This window comes from Mesoplodon bidens (assembly GCF_964165515.1).
Source record: "Mesoplodon bidens genome assembly, chromosome: 15".
Lineage (NCBI taxonomy): Eukaryota > Metazoa > Chordata > Mammalia > Artiodactyla > Ziphiidae > Mesoplodon > Mesoplodon bidens.
This window is the reverse complement of record NC_138171.1, coordinates 24,693,106-24,715,547: the sequence shown is the minus strand read 5'-3', so window position 1 is coordinate 24,715,547 and position 22,442 is coordinate 24,693,106. Positions and strand designations below refer to the sequence as shown.

The 22,442-nt window shown below is 43.1% G+C and overlaps 1 protein-coding gene across 3 annotated transcripts in view; it reads right to left on the bottom strand.

The window, feature by feature from the left end:
• The window catches only part of PIGU (phosphatidylinositol glycan anchor biosynthesis class U), a 577,582-nt gene that overhangs the window by 489,079 nt on the left and 66,061 nt on the right, over positions 1-22,442 (bottom strand). For all 3 annotated transcript variants that reach the window (XM_081256796.1, XM_081256797.1, XM_081256798.1), the window contains exons 8-10: positions 6,822-6,976; positions 5,068-5,211; positions 2,213-2,337 (exon numbers count right to left, since the gene is read on the bottom strand). In XM_081256796.1, coding sequence (XP_081112922.1) covers positions 2,213-2,337; positions 5,068-5,211; positions 6,822-6,976 — 424 coding nt within the window. The remainder of the gene's footprint in view (positions 1-2,212; positions 2,338-5,067; positions 5,212-6,821; positions 6,977-22,442) is intronic.

Below are 22,442 nucleotides of genomic sequence, written 5' to 3'. Positions count from 1 at the left end.
AATGACTCACAGTTGTCATGCCCCAACCAGACACTCCAAGCCTGAGTATTCTCTGCTGCAGGAGCTGCACCTCCAGGGGTGGCAGCCAACACTCTCTGCAGGACTTTCAGACAAGCCGAACTTGCCCAGCCAGCCAGCAACAGCATCTACTAGCTCATCCAGGTTTCCAGAAACCCCATCCTTATTTTTTTGTGCCTCATCATCCCAGAGGGCATAAAATAGTTCATTTCAAGTTTTGAAAAATATGTTTATTTCAATGACTCTGAATGACTGGCTACTGAGCCTGAAGCTCTGATCATGAAACTATGCAGCAGACCCCTCTGTGGAATTATTACTACTACTAATAAATGCGGTGCTATTTACATTTATTTTTTCTCAAACTTAAAACACTCATGAAAGATATTCCCCCCATCTGATAGATGAAATAATGGGAGGCTCAGAAAGGTTACATAACTTGCTAGTAATGGGAAAGCCAGGATTCAGACTCAAGGTGCTGGCTCCAGACTGTGTTCAGCAATATGGGATGAAAGGTCTTATCGGGGGGAGATGCCCTGTGTGGGAGAGACAGCTAAAAAGGGATCCGTTTTGGGGGAAAGAGAATCAACATCCCCAAGACCCACCCTGTCACAAACTGGGGTATGTTCACATGTCTTCTGCTATTGTGACTTGCCAAGCTGACTCTGAGCCCACTGGACTGGGTGATTCTTGTCTGTGCAATGAGAATGCCACAGACAGAAGATGCTACTTCCTGCTTCCAGTCTGGTCATCCGGTCACTGCCCCACCAGGCGTCACCCGGAGGAGCAGCCCCGCTTGTCCTGCCCACTCACCTGTTTACCTGTGCTCAGAGGCTAACTCCTACAGACAGGTTTCTTTCTAGCAGCTGGTCAGTTTCACTTCCTGGTTGACACTCAGCAGCCCCAAAACAACAACAAAGACTTACTTCCTCTGAAGCCTGCCCGCCCCAAGTTCATTCCTGATACTCTTCTGTGCAAGGAGAGTTCAACAGCTCCCTTCCTGTTTTAGAGAATCAAGTGGTGTTGGGTCACTGGCACTGCCTCTTTATTAGGGAGGTTTAAAAAACCCATCCACAGTGATTGGGATTGACATATACACACTACTATATATAAAACTGATAACTAATAAGGACCTACTGTATAGCACAGGGAACTCTACTCAATACTTTGTAATGGCCTATATGGGAAAAGAATCTTAAAAAAAAGAGTGGATATATGTATATGTATAAATGATTCACTTTGCTGTACAACTGAAACTAACACAACATTGTAAATTAACTATACTCCAATAAAAATTATATATATAAAAAAAAACCATCCACAAACATTTGTTGAGCTGTTCTGTGTGTCAGGTTTAATCCTGGGTGCTGGGGACACAGAGGCAAGTGAGTCATGAGCCTACCCTCAGGGAGCCCACAAACACTGAAAAGAACCCACACAGAGGGCAAAGAGCCCGACTCAGGGAAACACTAGGAAATACTAGAAAGCACAACCAGATCACTGCTAGGCTGTCTTCTGAGGAAGGGATGGTTAGAGCTTAAAGACGTCTTCACAGCAGGTCGGAAGTCTAGTGTTGCCCATCTGTCTTCTATGGACCTTTCGGTGCAGCACTGGGAAATGGTAAGCCAAGGCCTAGTGCCACACTGTCCAACACGATAGCCACTAGCCATGTGTGGCTTCGTAAATTTAATTTAAATTAAAAAGTCCGTTTCTCAGTCACGCTAGTGGTTACTCTATTGGACTGTGCAGACACAGGGCATTTCTATCATCACAGAAAGCCCTACTGGACAGTGCTGGCTGGAGGATCACACATCTGGATTCCAATGCCAGCCCTTCTATACTACTTACCAGTCATGTGACTTTGAACAAGTGGCTCTACCTTTCTGTCCCTCAGTTTTCTCATCTGCAAACGGGGATACTTTCCTCAAAGTCTGGTGTGAAGATAAAATGAGCTAATGCACGTAACACCCTTAGAATCACAGTGACCAGGTACACAGCACTCAATAAATGCTAGTATTATTATCACTAGTCCGTAGCATCTAGGAGGCAGATATTGTGCCTCATGTCACTGTCTCTTGGTGCTGCCAGCACAGCAGGTGCCCAGCAAATGCCTATCAATTCCTTTTTCCCTGGCTGTTTTCATCGGGGCTAGGTGACACAAATCTGCCACCAGGGGGTGAGAGGTGGGAGTACTCACATCTGTAGAGATGGTTCCACACAGGGAAGAAGGCCATGTAGAGAGCCACATCGCCCACTGTCGGGTAGGACTTGAAGATGGAGATGATGGCAATCTGGATGAACATGAAGAAGACAGGGTGCTCCCTGGGGTAAGACAGGGCAGACAGACAGAGAGAGGGAGATCGGTCAGGGACCAGGCCCAGCCCAGAGACTCCTGACCCCATCCCTGAAACCCAAAAATACTCTCCAGGGGACTTCATGGAGGCATTGGCTCTGCGACCCACAAGACACGGGGCCGGGCCAAGCAGCAGAGCAGAAAACTTCAGGGACCCAGAGATACCCAGAGGTGGTGAGAAGAGCCCAGCAAACAGTAGAGAAAGAGCCCACAGAGACGTTTCGATCAAGCCCCACCCCCGCCAGCTCTGGGCCTTCCGCCAGGAGCCGCCGAGGAAGAGAACACATGAAGTCAGCGCCCTTTATTACTGGGCTTAAATGACTGCTTGTCAGAGTTATCAGGCAGCCACCCACGCCAGAGGCCCCTTTAACACTGGACCCAGGGCAGGAGGTGCCTCCTTGCTGATGCTTTGTTTCTCTGACAACAGGGTCAGTGGGGACTACAGATCTTTAGCTATGATGAGCTCCTTTCCAGAAAGAGAACTGAGAGCTGCATGCAGCTTTTTGCTCTTAAGGGCTGGAACTGGAGTTCTTGTTACCTTAAACTAGTAACACTGCCTACCGTTTCCTGAACCCTCACTTGTGCAGAGTTCTGTGCCAGGCCCTTTTCTTGCATCATTACATGCGATCCTCACTACACCTCAACTACCCCTCTAGATAGGCAATGCTGTCACCACATTTGCAGCTGAGGAAATCAGGTTCAGAGAAGATAAGAGAGTTTGTAAGTGATGGAGCTGTTTGTCTCTAGAACCCCTAAGCACCACCAATGCTATTCTCCTGAGTGCCCAGCAGGATCACAGCTCTGATCAGGGAGGATGAGAGAGAACTCAATCTCCTGTGCTCCTCCGAGAGCTGACCAAGTGCTGAAGGGAAGCCAACAGGAAGAAGCAAGGTGTGCACGCTGCTCAGCTACACCTAAACGACATGCACGTGGCCTACTTCCGCACAGGACCTGGATATCCAGCTCATGAAGGTCTTCTTCAGGTTATTGGCATGGCATTCTCCTTTTGCAGGTCAAAGGTCAGGGTGACTCAATGGGTGTAAATCTGAGATGTGGAGACAAACGTGTACGCACCCAAACACTATATAGCAAATGACTGAGAAACTCAGCTTGGCAAAGTCACGCAGTCCTGTAGCCTCTAGGAAGGGTCCAGCTACCCCAGTGAGCATCTTCCTAAAGCTAATCCAAGTCACTGGCTTTGGGCTTCTTAGGTAGCTGGTAACAGCTGCACCATTCCTATGAAAAGGCTAGTGACAATGTAGTGCCAAAAAACATGGAGACCAGAACCCCCTGCAACAGTGCCTGGGGAGAGGCACCCTGGAGGGCCTGTTCTCACAAAGCTGGCACTGCAGGGGCCAGAGTGGAACTTCATATCCAGGCACAGGAGGGCAGAGGAGGTCAGGTATCTTCATATCTTCTGTCCCCACAACTCTGAGGTCCTGGCTGGGGTTGGGTGGAGGGGAGAGTGTCACAACATGGTGGTGCTACTGTCTACCCAGGAGCTGTCTGTGGCCTTTCACGTGCCAACAGAAGCTGCTGGAGAGCTGGCTACACAGAGTGATGAAAGGTGCTCCGGGCTCCCTGCTTCTCTCAGCCCAGTGGCTGGGCCTGACCAGAACAAGGGCAGGAAATGTGGACCACAGACAGCTGGAGAGCTTGGCTGAGTAAGGCTGCCAGAATTCTGGAGCCTGCCGGGCCAAGGAAGAATGGTTTTCTGTCAGATACCAGGCCAAGGCTATGTCATGGGAAGGAAACATCGACTCTGAGCTTTTATAGAATAGGAACCATGTGCATTGGTTCACTGGCCATGGAGAATGGCAGGAAGGTTGGAGCAGAGAACTCACGCTCTTAAAATGTAAATCAAACTCTTCCAGCCTCCCTGGACCACCCAGGCATATCTATGCCTATTGGTACCTGTTTTCCCTTCTCTGAAGCTAGGATAATAGAACCATTTCTGGGACCTACTGTTAGTGATTTCTCTCAGGAGCCTGGCATGGTGCAGGGGACTGAGCATAGATTCTGGAGCCATGCAAACCTGGGTCTGAATCCCAGCTCCATGCTTACTGGCTGCGTGACTCTGGGAAAATTGTTCCACCTCTCTGGATGGCAATTTCCTCAACTATAAAATGGAAGTGATGATAACATAATGCCTACCTCCAAGAGTTGCTGGAAGGGTTAGGCATGAATATTGTCAAAAAGCCTAGAAAGGTGGGATGGACAACACACGTTAGCCCTCTTACACTGCAGAAGACAGCTTTATAGGCAACCCTTTTGAGGGAAACTGATCAGATGATTAAACAGAGCTGCAGGTAGCCAGCCTCCCAAATGATACATCCTGAGTCCCTTTGAGCAAACTGTCACTGGGATGCTGATGAACACCCAAAAAGATCCACTTTTTCCAAGGATACCTTCCGCACCCCAACACTGCTCTTGTTTAAAACAGTGACTGGGCTCAGTAGCAATGTGGGTTCAAGTACCCCAAAGTGAGGCCAGGGGAAATATAGGGCTCCAAAGCACTGGCTCTGCACCCGATACTCATGTGTGACTCTACTGCTGTGTACAGCCACTGAAGCAACTGAGGGCAGGGTTCCCTGGGCAAAAATGGCACAAACCCTATAGCAGATGTTCCCAGTTTGAAGGGCACCTGTAAACCTACAAATGACTCTGTGGACAAAAAACCAGCAGGTCCAACCACTTACTTTAGCTTTATGGCTAAGGGGATGGTGTAGAAGAACACGTTGATCTGAAACACACATACAAAGAAGAGGCTGAAGTGCTCAAACATCTCTGCAAAGAAGTACCAGAAGAGGCCAATGTTTGGAGTAAGATCTGGAACGGAAAGTCTGGAATAAAGATAAAAAAGGGAGAGAAAAAACACAGAGAAGTTATGAACGATCTGCTTTGACCTGGTTTTCTCCTGAAGGCTTTGGTCACTGCTGGGCAGTCAAGGATGACTGTCTCCACAGAGATCAGGATGTGAGGGGCTCTCCAGGCAACCAGGATATAAGTAATTAACAAAAACAAGGGGCAGAGACACAGAGAATAATAACCCATAAAAAATATTGCCTGAACCAAACTCTGGCATGCATCAAAGAGCTGAGACAAGGCAAGGATTCGTGCTAGAAATCAAAAGACCAGCCCCTCTTTTACTGTCCAAGATATATGTGCTCAAAACCAGGAGAGACCCAGCACTGTAGCAAAAGAGGAATGGGTTTGAAGTAAACAATACCTATTTTGAGCATTCTAAAGACTTATCTGGAAGACAAGGTCAAAGATCCTGTCCCTGCCCATTCTTGTTCCACATGCCCACAGCAGGAGCCAGAAGACTGAGTGCCTGACACTGCAGTGAGACGTCTAGGGGCCCGAGGAGCCACTGCCAGGCTCTGGCTAGGATCCCAGACCTTGTTTGAGAAATAAGGGTTTAACTGGAAAACTTTGTGTCTGGTTATAACAGATAAAGATTGGCTGCAATTCTGGCCGTTCTACAATTTTTACATTACATTGAAATATATATACGGGGTTGAAACTGATGTCAATTCACAATTTTAAAAGTACAACAAGTGAAGCATGGAAAGGGAGAGAGAGGCAATAGTTCATGGCCAGATTTCTCTGACGAAGGCCTCCACCCAGGGCAAGTCTTTGCTTCCTGCTGTAACTACATTTCCTTTTCTGTGAAATGAGGTAAAGAACACAATCTGTGGACCAGCAGAAGACTAGGAAAAGTTATTCATCGGCAGTACAAACTCTTATCTGACGCAGAGCATGAAAAGCTGAAGGTTACTAAGTCATTGTTAGGCTCAGCCAGGATTTAACACAAATAAGCAGCCCAGAATCCCAAAGGGGAGCCTGCCACAGATCCCTTTCCCACCCTGGCAGATATAAGTGTCTATCACCCACTGAGCTGTGAGTTCCTTCAGGCTTGGGCAGTTATCTTCCTCAGCATACCACAGACAGAATATGTGGAAATGCCTGCAGAATTCATGCTGCAAACCCATTTTGATTTTCTCTAAAAGTCTGACATATTGAAGGTGGCTTTATTTTAAAACTGCTGGAGACCCTCTTGCAATAGAGGAATACATCCATTACTGTTTGGGATTGAATCAAAACCTCCCAGTCAGAGGCTTTGGATGTTCCCAGAGAGTGTTCTTTAATTGCACTAGATCAAGCCAGTGGTCCTCAAAGAGTGTTCGCTGGACTGGCAGCAACAGCATCACCTGAAAATTTATTAGAAATGCAAATTCTGGGGTCCCTACTCCAGACTTACTTAATCAGAACCTCTGGAGGTGGAGACCAGCAATCTGGGTGTTGAAGCCCTGCAGGTGATTCTGATGCACACTAAAGTTTGAGGACCACTGCTCTAGATGCTGCCTGTGCTTGCTGTCCCTCTGATTCCAGATGGAGCTGTGAAAACTAAATTAGCTTCCAGAGGTTTTCTAATGAGGTCATTACTTACATGAAGCCATAGACTGCAGGGATGAAATCCCAGGAACTGAGAAGGAAGAAGGAGAGGCAAACAATTACCACCAGGCTTCCCAAGTACATCGTAGCATACTCCCAAGAGAAGATCCAGAAGGCTTTGCTCTTCACTTTCACGGGTATGTACTGCCGCTGGGAGAGAAGGCAGAGTGGTACATTTAAGGATCTCAAGGACAAACAGCAGTTATCAGACTAAACTTCAAGATCCCTCCTGGAAAACACAGGACACAGAATAGGTGAAAATCAAAGGATTGAAAATATATGCTAGGTAAACACTAACCAAAAGAAAATTAGTTTGGTTATTGTTACCAAATAAAATAGACTTTAATGTAAAAAGTAATGCAGAGATAAAGATGTTCTATCATGATAAAACGTTCATCAGAAAGATATTACAGCTCTAAACTTGCAGGTACCTAATAACATAGTCTCAAGGTACATAAAACAAACTTGGACAGAGCTACAAAGGAAAAATACACAAATCCATCATCAGTGGATAACTGGTAGATCTAATAGACAAAAATCAGTAATGAAGTAGAAATATGAATAGCACACTTCATGAATTTGTTCACAAAAGATCTTAAAAAACAAATACACTCGGGCTTCCCTGGTGGCGCAGTGGTTAAGAATCTGCCTGCCGGGGCTTCCCTGGTGGCGCAGTGGTTGAGAGTCCGCCTGCCGGTGCAGGGGACACGGGTTCGTGCCCCGGTCTGGGAGGATCCCACATGCCGCGGAGCGGCTGGGCTCGTGAGCCATGGCTGCTGAGCCTGCGCGTCCGGAGCCTGTGCTCCGCAGGGGGAGAGGCCACAACAGTGAGAGGCCCGCCTACCGCAAAAAAAAAAAAAAAAAGAATCTGCCTGCCAATGCAGGGGACATGGGTTTGATCCCTGGTCCGGGAAGATCCCACATGCCATGGAGCAACAAAGCCTGTGCGCCAAAACTACTGAGCCTGCGCTCTAGAGCCTGTGAGCCGTAACTACAGAGCCCATGTGCCACAACTACTGAGCCTGTGCTCTAGAGCCCACGAGCGACAACTACTGAGCCCCTGTGCTACAGCTACTGAAGCCCACTCGCCTAGAGCCCTGCTCTGCAACAAGAGAAGCCATCACAATGAGAAGGCCACATACTGCAACGAAGAGTAGCCCCCACTCGCTGCAACCAGAGAAAAGCCCGTGCACAGCAACGAAGACCCAATGCAGCCAAAAAACAATAAATAAATAAAATAAAATAACAAAATAAATAAATTTATATAATATAAAAAGACAAATACACTTATAAAACAGTGTACCTGGAGGATTCACATTCATTTAAAACATTTTGGGGGATTTATAAAAACTGACCACATACCTGAATCAGGCCATAAAGCAATATCAACAGACTTTAAGGAATCTGTATCATACAGACCCCATTCTCTAACCATAATGCAATTTCTCAAAATTATTAATAAAAAGATAACCTAAAAATACATTAGGAAAGTGTTAAACAATTTTGCAAATAACTCAGGAGTCAAAGAAGGAATGATAATAGATAGCTTTGATGTTAGAAATTAATGGTTGGGACTTCCCTGGTGGTGCAGTGGTTGGGAGTCTGCCTGCCAATGCAGGGGACACGGGTTTGAGCCCTGGTCCGGGAAGATCCCACATGCTGTGGAGCAACTAAGCCCATGCGCCACAACTACTGAGCCTGAGCTCTAGTGCCCGTGAGCCACAACGGCTGAGTCCATGTGCTGCAACTACTGAGGCCCGCATGCCTGGAGCCTGTGCTCCGCGACGGGAGAGGCCACTGCAATGAGAAGCCTGCACACTGCAACAAAGAGTAGCCCCTGCTCACCACAACCGGAGAAAACCCATGCGCAGCAATGAAGACCCAAAGCAGCCAAAAATAAATAAATAAATTTATTTTTAAAAAAAAGTTATAAAAAAAGAAATTAATGGTTATAAGAGAATTCCCTGGCAGTCCAGTGGTTAGGACTCCGTGCTTCCACTGCTGGGGGCCTGGGTTCAATCCCTGATTGGGGAACTAAGACTCCGCAAACAACGCAGCACAGCCAAAAAAAAAGAAAGAAATTAATGGTTATGAAAATACCTTATATCACTATTCAGGTAACACAGATAAAACAGTACTCTGAGGGAAACATACAACCATATTAACCATATTTGAATAGAAGGCTGAAAATAAATAAACATCCTTTTTAAGATATTAGAAAAAGAACAGAATACACTTCAAAAAAAAAGGAAGGAAATAATAAAAGTAAGAGTAGAATCTGTGGAAACAGAAAACAAAGTTATAACATAGGCACACCTCATTTTACTGCACTTTGCTTTATTGCACTTCACAGATACTGCGTTTTTCACAATCTGGAGGTTTGTGGCAACCCTATGGACACCATTTTTCCAAAAGCATTTGATCACTTCATATCTCTGTGTCACATTTTGGTAATTCTTGCAATATTTCAAACTTTTTCATTATTATTGTTATGGTGACCTGTGATCAGTGATCTTTGATGTTACTATTGTAATTGCCTTGGTAAACCATGAACTGCATCCGTACAAGACAGCAAACTTAATTGATAAATGTGTGTGCTCTGACTGCTCCACTGACCAACTGTTCCCCTGTCTCATTCCCTCTCCTCAGGCCTCCCTATTCCCTGAGACATAACAATATTGAAATAAGGCCAACTAATAACCCTACAATGGCCTCTAAGTGTTCAAATCAAAGGAAGTGTTGCACACTTCTCACTTTAAATCAAAAGCTAGAAATAGGCTAGCCTGAACCAAGATGGCGGAGTAGAAGGACGTGCTCTCACTCCCTCTTGCGAGAACACCAGAATCACAACTAGCTGTTGGACAGTCATCGACAGGAAGACACTGGAACTCACCAAAAAAGATACCCCACATCCAAAGACAAAGGAAAAGCCACAATGAGACGGTAGGAGGGGCACAATCACAGCAAAACCAAATCCCATAACTGCTGGGTGGGTGACTCACAGACTGGAGAACACTTATACCACAGAAGCCCACCCACTGGAGTGAAGGTTCTGAGCCCCACGTCAGGCTTCCCAACCTGGGGGTCTGGCAACGGGAGAAGGAATTCCTAGAGAATCAGACTTTGAAGGCTAGTGGGATTTGATTGTAGGACTTTGACAGGACTGGGGGAAACAGAGACTCCACTCTTGGAGGGCACACACAAAGTAGTGTTGTGCATCGGGACCCAGGGGAAGGAACAGTGACCCCAGGAGAGACTGAACCACACCTACCTGCTGGTGTTGGAGGGTCTCCTGCAGAGGCGGGGGGGTGGCTGTGGCTCACCGTAGGGACAAGAACACTGGCAGCAGAAGTTCTGGGGAAGTACTCCTTGGTGTGAGCTCTCCCAGAGTCGGCCATTAGCCCTACCAAAGAGCCCAGGTAGGCTCCAGTGTTGGGTTACCTCAGGCCAAACAACGAACAGGGAGGGAACCCAGCCCCACCCATCAGCAGTCAAACAGATCAAAGTTTTACTGAGCTCTGCCCACCAGAGCAACACCCAGCTCTACCCACCACCAGTCCCTCCCACCAGGAAACCTGCACAAGCCTCTTAGATAGCCTCATCCACCAGAGGGCAGACAGCAGAAGCAAGAAGAACTACAGTCCTGCAGCCTGTGGAACAAAAACCACATTCACAGAAAGATAGACAAGATGAAAAGGCAGAGGGCTACGTACCAGATGAAGGAACAAGATAACACCCCAGAAAAACAACTAAATGAAGTGGAGATAGGCAACGTTCCAGAAAAAGAATTCAGAATAATGATAGTGAAGATGATCCAAGACCTCAGAAAAAGAATGGAGGCAAAGATCGAGAAGATGCAAGAAATGTTTAACAAAGACCTAGAAGAATTAAAGAACAAAGAAACAGAGATGAACAATACAATAACTGAAATGAAAACTACACTAGAAGGAATCAACAGCAGAATAACTGAGGCAGAAGAACGGATAAGCGACCTAGAAGACAGAATGGTGGAATACACAGCCATGGAACAGAATAAAGAAAACAGAATGAAAAGAAATGAAGACAGCCTAAGAGACCTCTGGGACAACATTAAATGCAACAACATTCGCATTATAGGGGTCCCAGAAGGAGAAGAGAGAGAGAAAGGACCAGAGAAAATATTTCAAGAGATTATAGTCGAAAATTTCCCTAACATGGGAAAGGAAATACCACCCAAGTCCAGGAAGCGCAGTGAGTCCCATACAGGATAAAACCAAGGAGAAACACGCCAAGACACATAGTAATCAAATGGGCAAAAATTAAAGACAAAGAAAAATTACTGAAAGCAGCAAGGGAAAAATGACAAATAACACACAAGGGAACTCCCATAAGGGTAACAGCTGATTTCTCAGCAGAAACTCTACAAGCCAGAAGGGAGTGGCATGATATATTTAAAGTGATGAAAGGGAAGAAACTACAACCAAGATTACTCTACCCAGCAAGGATCTCATTCAGATTCGATGGAGAGGTCAAAAGCGTTACAGACAAGCAAAACCTAAGAGAATTCAGCACCACCAAACCAGCTTACAACAAATGCTACAGGAACTTCTCTAAGTGGGAGACACAAGAGACGAAAAGGACCTACAAAAACAAACCCAAAACAGTTAAGAAAATGGTCATAGGGACATACATATCAATAATTACCTTAAACGTGAATGGATTAAATGCTCCAGCCAAAAGACACAGGCTTGCTGAATGGATACAAAAACAAGAACCATATATATGCTGTCTATAAGAGACCCACTTCAGACCTAGGGACACGTACAGACTGAAAGTGAGGGGATGGAAAAAGATATTCCATGCAAATGGAAATCAAAAGAAATCTGGAGCAGCAATACTCATATCAGATAAAATAGACTTTAAAATAAAGAATATTACAAGAAGGGCTTCCCTGGTGGCGCAATGGTTGGGAGTCCGCCTGCCGATGCGGGGAGCGCGGGTTTGTGCCCCGGTCCGGGAGGATTCCGCGTGCCGTGGAGCGGCTGGGCCCGTGAACCGTGGCCGCTGGGCCTGCGCGTCTGGGGCCTGTGCTCCGCAACGGGAGGGGCCGCGGCATTGGGAGGCCCGCGTACCGCAAAAACAAAAAAACAAACAAGAATATTACAAGAGACAAGGAAGGATATTACATAATGATCAAGGGATCAATCTAAGAAGAAGATATAACAATTATAAATATATATGCACCCAATATAGCAGCACCTCAATATATAAGGCAACTGCTAACAGCTGTAAAAGAGGAAATTGACAGTAACACAATAATAGTGGGAGACTTTAACACCTCACTTACACCAAAGGACAGATCATCCAAAATGAAAATAAATAAGGAAACAGAAGCTTTAAATAACACAATAGACCAGATAGATTTAATTGATATTTATAGGACATTCCATCCAAAAACAGCAGATTACACTTTCTTCTCAAGTGCACACAGAACATTCTCCAGGATAGATCACATCTTGGGTCACAAATCAAGCCTCAGTAAATTTAAGGAAATTGAAATCATATCAAGCATCCTTTCTAACCACAACGTTATGAGATTAGAAATCAATTACAGGGAAAAGAACGTAAAAAACACAAACACATGGAGGCTAAACAATATGTTACTAAATAACCAGGAGATCACTGTAGAAATCAAAGAGGAAATCAAAAAATACCTAGAGACAAATGACAATGAAAACACAACAATCCAAAACCTATGGGACACAGCAAAAGCAGTTCTAAGAGGGAAGTTTATAGCAATACAAGCCTACCTCAAGAAACAAGAAAAATCTCCAATAAACAACTTAACCTTACACCTAAACGAACTAGAGAAAGAAGAAGAAACAAAACCCAAAGTTAGCGGAAGGAAAAATCATAAAGATCAGAGCAGAAATAAATGACATAGAAACAAAGAAAACAATAGCAAAGATCAATAAAACTGAAAGCTGGTTCTTTGAGAAGATAAATGAAATTGATAAACCATTAGCCAGACTCATCAAGAAAAAGAGGGAGAGGACTCAAATCAATAAAATTAGAAATGAAAAAGGAGAAGTTACAACAGACACCGCAGAAATACAAAGCATCCTAAGAGACTATTACAAGCAATTCTATGCCAATAAAATGGACAACATGGAAGAAATGGACAAATTCTTATAACCATCCAAGACTGAAACAGGAAGAAATAGAAAATATGAATAGACCAATCACAAGTAATAAAATTGAAACTGTGATTAAAAATCTTCCAACAAACAAAAGTCCAGGACCAGATGGCTTCACAGGTGAATTCTATCAAACATTTAGAGAAGAGCTAACACCCATCTTTCTCAAACTCTTCCAAAAAACTGCAGACGAAGGAACACTCCCAAACTCATATAATGAGGCCACCATCACCCTGATAGCAAAACCAGACAAAGATACTACAAAAAAAGAAAATTACAGACCAATATCACTGATGAATATAGATGCAAAAATTCTCAACAAAATACTAGCAAACAGAATCCAACAGGACATTAAAAGGATCATACACCATGTGATCAAGTGGGATTTATCCCATGGATGCAAGGATTCTTCAATATACACAAATCAATCAATGTGATACACCATATTAACAAACCGAAGAATAAAAACCGTATGATCATCTCAATAGATGCAGAAAAAGCTTCTGACAAAATTCAACGTCCATTTATGATAAACACTCTCCAGAAAGTGGGCATAGAGGGAATCTACCTCAACATAATAAAGGCTATATACGACAAACCCACAGCAAGCACCATTCTCAATGGTGAAACACTGAAAGCATTTCCTCTAAGATCAAGAACAAGACAAGGATGTCCACTCTCACCACTATTATTCAACATAGTTTTGGAAGTCCCAGCCACGGCAATCAGAGAAGAAAAAGAAATACAAATTGGAAACGAAGAAGTAAAACTGTCACTGTTTGCAGATGACATGATACTATACATAGAGAATCCTAAGGATGCCACCAGAAAACTACTAGAGCTCATCAATGAATCTGGTAAAGTTGCAGGATACAAAATTAATGCACAGAAATCTCTTGCATTCCTATACACTAACAACGAAAAATGTGAAAGAGAAATTAAGGAAACACTCCATTTACCATTGCAACAAAAAGAATAAAATACCTAGGAATAAACCTACCTAAGGATACAAAAGACCTGTATGCAGAAAACTATAAGACACTGATGAAAGAAATTAAAGATGAAACAAACAGATGGAGAGATATACCATGTTCTTGAATTGGAAGAATCAATATTGTGAAAATGACTATACTACCCAAAGCAATCTACAGATTCAATGCAATCCCTATCAAACTACCAATGGCATTTCTTACAGAAGTAGAACAAAAAATCTTAAAATTTTTATGGAGACACAGAAGACCCGAAAAGCCAAAGCTGTCTTGAGGGAAAAAATACGGAGCTGGAGGAATCAGACTCCCTGACTTCAGACTATACTACAAAGCTACAGTAATCAAGACAATATGGTACTGGCACAAAAACAGGAACACAGTTCAACGGAACAAGATAGAAAGCCCAGAGATAAACCCACACACCTATGGTCAACTAATCTATGACAAAGCAGGCAAGGATATACAATGGAGACAAGACAGTCTCTTCAATAAGTGGTGCTGGGAAAACTGGACAGCTACATGTAAATAATGAAATTAGAACACTTCCTAACACCATACACAAAAATAAACTCAAAATGGATTTGAGACCTAAATGTTAAGACTGGACACTATAAAACTCTTAGAGGAAAACATAGGAAGAACACTCTTTGACACAAATCACAGCAAGATCTTTTTTGATCCACCTCCTAGAGTAATGGAAATAAAAACAAAAATAAACAAATGGGACCTAATGAAACTTAAAGCTTTTGCAAAGCTAAGGAAACTACAAACAAGACAAAAAGACAGCCCTCAGAATGGGAGAAAATATTTGCAAATGAAGCAACGGACAAAGGATCAATCTCCAAAATATATAAACAGCTTATGCAGCTCAATATTAAAAAAACAAACAACCCAATTGAAAAATGGGCCGAAGACCTAAATAGACATTTCCCCAAAGAAGGCATACAGATGGCCAAGAAGCACATTAAAAGCTGCTCAACATCACTAATTAGTAGAGAAATGCAAATCAAAACTACAATGAGGTATCACCTCACACCAGTTAGAATGGCCATCATCAGAAAATCTACGAACAACAAATGCTGGAGAGGGTGTGCAGAAAAGGGAACCCTCTTGCACTGTTGGTGGGAATGTAAATTGATACAGCCACTATGGAGAACGGTATGGTGGTTCCTTAAAAAACTAAAAGTAGAGTTACCATATGACCCAGCAATCCCACTACTGGCATGTATACCCAGAGAAAAACATAATTCAAAAAGACACATGCACCCCAATGTTCATTGCAGCACTATTTACAATAGCCAGGTCACGGAAGCAACCTAAATGCCCATTCACAGACGAATGGATAAAGAAGATGTGGTACATATATACAGTGGAATGTCACTCAGCCATAAAAAGGAATGAAATTGGGTCATTTGTAGAGACGTGGATAGATCTAGAGACTGTCATACAGAGTGAAGTAAGTCAGAAAGAGAAAAACAAATATCGTATATTAACGCATATATGTGGGACATAGAAAAATGGTACAGATGAACCAGTTTGCAGGGCAGAAATTGAGACACAGATGTAGAGAACAAACGTATGGACACCAAAGGGGGATAGCGCCGGGGGGGCTGGTGGTGGTGGTGTGATGAATTGGGATTGACATATATACACTAATATGTATAAAATGGATAACTAATAAGAACCTGCTGTATAAAAAAATAAATTAAATTAAAAAAAATAAATCAAAAAGAAAACAAAACAAAACATTGAGGCAAGACCCTCTACCAGCAAAAGATTATGATTCACTGAAGGCTCAGATGATGATGGTTAGCAATTTTTAGCAATAAAGTATTTTTTAATTAAGATATGTACTTTTTTTAGATATAATGCTATTGCACTTTTTTTTGGTGGGGGGGGCGGCGTACGCGGGCCTCTCACTGCCATGGCCTCTCCCGATGCAGGGCACAGCCTCCGGACGCGCAGGCTCAGCGGCCATGGCTCACGGGCCCAGCCGCTCCGCGGCATGTGGGATCTTCCCAGACCAGGGCACAAACCTGTGTCCCCTGCATCGGCAGGCAGACTCTCAACCACTGCGCCACCAGGGAAGCCCCAATAAATACTGTTTGATTCCATTTATACGAGGTACCTAGAAGAGTCAAATTCATAGAGTCACAAAGTACACTGGTAGATGTCAGGGGGTGGGGTGGTGGGGAGGAGGAATGGGGAGTTAGTGTTAAACTGGGACAGAGTTTCAGTTTAGAAAGGTGAAAAATTCGGGAGATGGATGATGGTGAGAGTTGCACAACAATGTGAATGTACTTAGTGCCACTGAACTGTACAGTTAAATACGGTTATAATAGTATGTTTTATATTATGTGACTTTTACCACAATAAAAAAACATTTTAAAATAAAATAAAATTAAAAACAACAACAAAAACTGCGCTGTCCCCTAGCCACATGTGGTTATTAAATCTAAATTAATGGGGATTTCCCTGGTGGTGCAGTGGTTAAGAATCACCCTGCCAGTGCAGGGGACATGGGTTCCAGCCCTGGTACGGGAAGATCCCACATGCCGCGGAGCAACTAAGCCCGTGCACCACAACTACTGAGCCTGTGCTCTAGAGCCCGTGAGCCACAACTACTGAGCCCGCGTGCCACAACTACTGAAGCCCGCGCACCCAGAGCCCATGCTCCACAGCAAAGAGAAGCCACCGCAATGAGAAGCCTGCACACCGCAACGAAGAGTAGCCCCCGCTCGCCACAACTAGAGAAAGCCCGCACGTAGCAACGAAGCCCCAACACAGCCAAACATAGATAAAAGAAATAAAAAAAATAAAAAATCTAAATTAATGGAAATTAATTAACATTAAAAATTCAGTTCCTCAGTCTCACTAGCACACTGCAAGTATTCAATCACCACATGAGGCTCATGGCTACTGTACTGACAATATACAGGTACAGAACATATCCATCATGACAAAAAGTTCTATTGACAATACTGCTCTGAAAGAACAAAGTTTTAAGAAAATAGTACATTTCTGGGGATGGAAAATAATTCAACAAAGAGGAGGCATCCCTAGATACATTTACAGAGGAAGACACAGGTTCTGAGTTCCCTTCTAGACTTCTACCTGCCTTTGATAATCTGCATCTTCTCTTCTTCCTCAAAAATACTGCCATCTAGTATAGAAGGAAGGGAGGGAGGGAGGGAGGGAGGGAGGGAGGGAGAAAACCATAGCCCAGGGGAGAAACAAACAAACAAAAAACCCCCAAAACCCTTGAAAGCAAAAAGGTTTTGTTTCCCCCTTCCTTCCTACTAAGGACATTTAAAAAGAAATAAGGTGGGAAGTGAGACATCCATGAAGGAATGAATCAGGTAGACTGTTCAAAGTGGTTCTTTTAGTAGATTCCTGAGCACATACCCAAGATATGAGAGGCTTTTCAAACTTCACAGATCCCATTAGCAGCCTCCCAGGTTTGGTTTGCTGCCATGTTCTAGGTGCTTTATTGGACCTGAAGTGTTACTGTTGTTGTTTGAGTAGGAAATGTTTCCTCCCCGCCGGCAAATTTGTGATTATAAAATGTGTATTAAATTTTAGGTATAATTTTTAAGACTTGGTCTTGGAGTCAGGTTTGGCTTTGGGTAACAGAGCCCTGAAAATATAATGTAGAATATTTACTGAGTCTACTTACAAAAATTTGCCTCAATTAAAGAATAAGTAATCTTTTAGGACTACTCCTGTTACATAAAGTAAGGCACACCTGAAATTATTTTATTTTATTTTATTTATTTATTATTTTTGGCTGCGTTGGGTCTTCGTTGCTACATGCAGGCTTTCTCTAGTTGTGGTGAGCGGGGGCTATTCTTCATTGCAGTGCACAGGCTTCTATTTGCAGTGGCTTCTCGTTGCAGAGCACAGGCTCTAGGTGCACGGGCTTCAGTAGTTGAAGCACACGGGCTTCAGTAGCTGTGGCTCATGGGCTCTAGAGTGCAGGCTCAGTAGCTGTGGTGCACGGGCTTAGCTGCTCCGCGGCATGTGGGATCTTCCTGGACCAGGGTTTGAACCCTTGTCCCCTGCATTGGCAGGCGGATTCTTAACCACTGCACCGCCAGGGAAGCCCCTGAAATTCTTAAGAAGAGAAACTCAGGCAATCCTTTGATGGCTTGTTATTTACAAACCCTAGAGCAAAACTTAATCTAGAGGTCCACATTGCAAATTTCCCAGTGAACAGATTGAGCATTCATTTTACCTACCTGTTTTGCTCAATAGCAAATGCTGACTTAAAATGAAAAGTATGTAAGTAGAAGGGTTGGAAGAATGGTGCCTTAAACATTCAGATCAATTTTTTAAAACTTTTTATTGTAAAAATAAAATACAAAATACATAAAACATGTTAATCCCATACCCCTAATTTGTCCCTCCCCACTTCCCTCTTCCCTTTAGTAACCACAAGTTTGTTTTCTGTATCTGGGAGCCTGTTTCTGTTTTGCATATACATTCATTTGTACTATTTTTTAGATTCCACAGGAGTCTTTGATAGTTTCCTTGTTATCTGGTATCACAACGTTACAGGATCATCCTGTACATTTCCTGACCTAAAGATAGAATCAGCCATTTCTCTAAGAAACCCTAGTTTCTTTTAATGGGTAAAAATAGTAAGATTACAATCTGAGCCCCAAGGGTAATCACTGATACTGGGTTGGTCATTGTTTCTAGATCTCTTAGTGGATATAAACACAGACACAGTCTCACACACACACACACACACACACACACACACACACAAACACACACACTCAAATACCTAAAGGAGCCAGGCAGGTAACAAATGAGTGAAGTGTGATTGAGATGAAGCATAGGGATTGTGGTAAACTGAAGAGGTAAACTAAAGGAGACAGACCTTCCAATTTTTCAGAAGAAGCCAGAAATATACATTTTTAACATGAATTTTTAAAATATTGACAAATAAACACTTAGGTTACATAAAACACATCTGTGGGACAGATGTGGCCCATGGGCTATGTGCACACTCAACCTGAAAAATTAAACCAGTATGTAGTCGTATCCCAGAAGTCACATTGTTGTTAACACATAAAAATATTTAGAGAAGTAAGAAAATTCTCAGATTGCTTCAGGAAAAGCCAAACTATAATAAGGAAGAGGAGAAATGTATAATTATCTTCCTCCCCCACCAACTCTCTAAAGTACTAGGGAGAAAAGCATTTTCTATATAGAAACAGTTTTCTTTCTAGGACATGGTACAAAAAAGGGAAAAGTTAGTTATTGGAAAAAACTCTCAAAGAGAGTTGAAATCTAACAAAAGTTTTTATATCTAAACTCTTAGAATTTCAGAATGAGACCCAGGAGATATATTTTACAGGATTAGGTATACTAGAGACAATAAAACTGGTAAAAAGTTTATTGCAAATGCATGATCAACCCCTTACCCTCATTTTTACCTGTTCTAAAAAGAAAGGGGGACTTCCCTGGTGGTGCAGTGGTTAAGAATCCATCTTCCAATGCAGGGGACTCAGGTTCGATCCCTGGTGGGGCAACTAAGCCCGCGTGCCACAACTAGAGAGTCCCCACGTCACAACTACAGAGCCCACATGCTCTGGAGCCCAAAAGCCACAACTAGAGAGAAGCCCGCGTGCTGCAACAAAGAGCCTGTGCGCGGCAACTGAGACCCGATGCAGCCAAAAATAAATAAATAAATAAATAAATAAATAAAAAGAAAGGAAGGTAAGAGCATTGCCACCTCTGCTTTGGCCCCCTCCTGGAATCAGAAGAGCTAACAGAACGTTGCTGGGGAAAGGAGTAACATGTGCAAATTCTAAATAAGGCCCCAAAGAAAGCCTGGGGAAGGGCCCAGCTGGCAAGAAAGACCTGGTTGGGTTTGGCTTCTTTAGTGCAAGCTAGTATCATGTGACCTGCTCCAAGCTCCAGAAATACAGCAATCACAGAATTAACTTTTTCAATTCACAGACGAGAGGTCAGATTAGATTAAAGCAAAAACCATAAGAACACTCGCAAGGTTATTCCACCCTGGTTTCGGTTCTTTCAAAGAAAATAAGGACCTCAAACCATCTAAGGAATCCCAAGCAAAAGGAAGAAGGGGACTAGAAACTTCCCTGACTGCATGAACCCCCCTCTGCCAGCTTCACAGCTCAGCCTTGAGGTCCTGTGCACTTGGCGTGTCCTTCACTGTGGCCTCTTGGTCCTGTGCACTTTAGGGCTATTGTATTCTGCATGCTATCAGGTCATGACATTTTAAGCTTCTCTCTAATCTGGAAACTAGGCTGTAAGCCAAGGTCAGAGGAAGAGTAAAGTTGGGGGAAGGGACCAGATGGGCTCAAACTACCATTCTCAGAAGTGACTCACCAGGGAGCCAGATGCAGCATCCCCTGCCTTTGATCATGAAGCCTTTCCGTGTCCCACGTAGGGAAGAGAAAAACAGCTTTGCCTTTGGCACCGATCAGACGTTAGCTTGTCTACCACCTGCCTTTTGTACCCTCTAGAAATGGTACCAGCAGAATGGAGGCAGATTTGTAGTGTCAAAGGGGTAAGTACAAACTAATGTTTACAGTTCCTTTGACTCTAGAAAATGAATTATTTTCTCTTCCCCCTATCACCCCACGTATCTCCCCACTGGTAACCATGTCCTTTCTATGAACATTTGAATACTAATAACCATAACTAATATCTACTGAATTTGTATCATACTGTTCTAAATACTTGACAGGTATTAACCCTTTGCAGTAGCTACTATTGCATTATCTCCATTTTACAGATGAGGAAACTGAGGCATAGAGAAGTTAAATAATCACTTCCCAGGGTCACAGAGCTAAGCAGAATCCAAGCCAAGACAACTTCAGGGCCTGTATTCTAATGTCTCTCCTTTTCATTGTAAAATTTTCGAACACACAGAAAAGTTGAAAAAAATAATACAATAATCAACCATATGTCTGTCATCTAGATTAAACCATAACACATTGCCATATATAAACTTTTCTGTGTGTATGCATTTTCTACACATCATGACACTTCTCCCCCAAAGACTTCTGCATACAGCTCCTAACAATAAGGCCATACTCCCATATACCATAATACTATTATCACATCCAAGAAGGTAACAATTTCCTGTCATCATCTACTATCTAATCTATCTTCAAAATATTCTGAGTATCCCCCAAACATCCTTTATAACTGTTTTTTCCAAACCAGAATCCAGTCAAGACTCACCCATTCCAGTCAGTTACTGTCTCTTTAATCTAGAACAGTCCCTCACTTTTTCTTTTGTATGACATTGATTTTTTGAAGAGAAGCAGACCAGCTGTCTTATAGATTGTCCTATATTTTGGTTATTTATTTCCTCATAGTATCATTTAACTTGTTCTTCTGCTCTTTTACTTCCTAAAAACCAGAAGTCAGGTCTAAAGGCTTAATGAAGATTAACATTCTGGGTAAAAATACTTTGGAGCTGACATTGTGTACTTTGTACTGCATCACATCATGAAGCATATCATGTCAGGCCGTTCCACCGTAAGTGATGCTGAGCTAGATGACCTGGTTACGGTGGTAACTGCCAGAGCACTCCTTTGTAAAGATTTACTTTTCCCTTTGCTCTTAGCAAATAATTTAGAGGTGGGAGGGGGGTACTATTTTGGCACCATGCAAATGCAAATATTCTGTTCTCCAAAAATCTTTCATTTAATGACTTTAGCGTCCAATGATGATCTTTGCTAGATTTAATAATTTCACTGATGATTTACTATTCTATCCTTCCTTCTACAGTTATAAGCTGGCAAATTTCTGTAAAGAACTTTCCTTCATTAGCTAGGGAAGAACTATAGCTCCTTTGAAAAAGAAAGGGTATGGGACTTCCCTGGTGGCTCAGCGGTTAAGACTCAGCACTCCCAATGCAGGGGGCCCAGGTTCGATCCCTGGCCAGGGAACTAGATCCCACATGCATGCCGCCACTAAGAGTTCGCATGCCACAACTAACGAGCCCGTGTGCCACAACTAAGGAGCCCGCCTGCAGCAACTAAGACCCGGCACAACCAAATAAATAAATAAAATTTTAAAAATAAATAAATAAAAAGAAAGGGTAACTGCTTAGTTCTTTCCATTTAAGTATTGATTTTCAGAGCAAGAAATAGATAAAAATAGCCATATCTAATGATGGCATATGCATTTTTTCTCTCCTTCCCCCTTTTCTGAGCATCATTATGGACACACAGACTCTTATTTACTCGGTGTTTTACAATTACTTGCAGTAATTATTCTTTTGATGCTCAGAATATACTAAATTTAGCCAGTAGAAGCCCCTTTGGGCTGGCTCCATTGTTCTTTTGATATAGTACCATTAGTCTTTAAGACTACTTTGCTTTCCATCTTAAGATGTCCCAGTCAAGCCTGTGCTCTTATGTACATTACATAACCTTTCCTAGAGGGATGTATATGCCT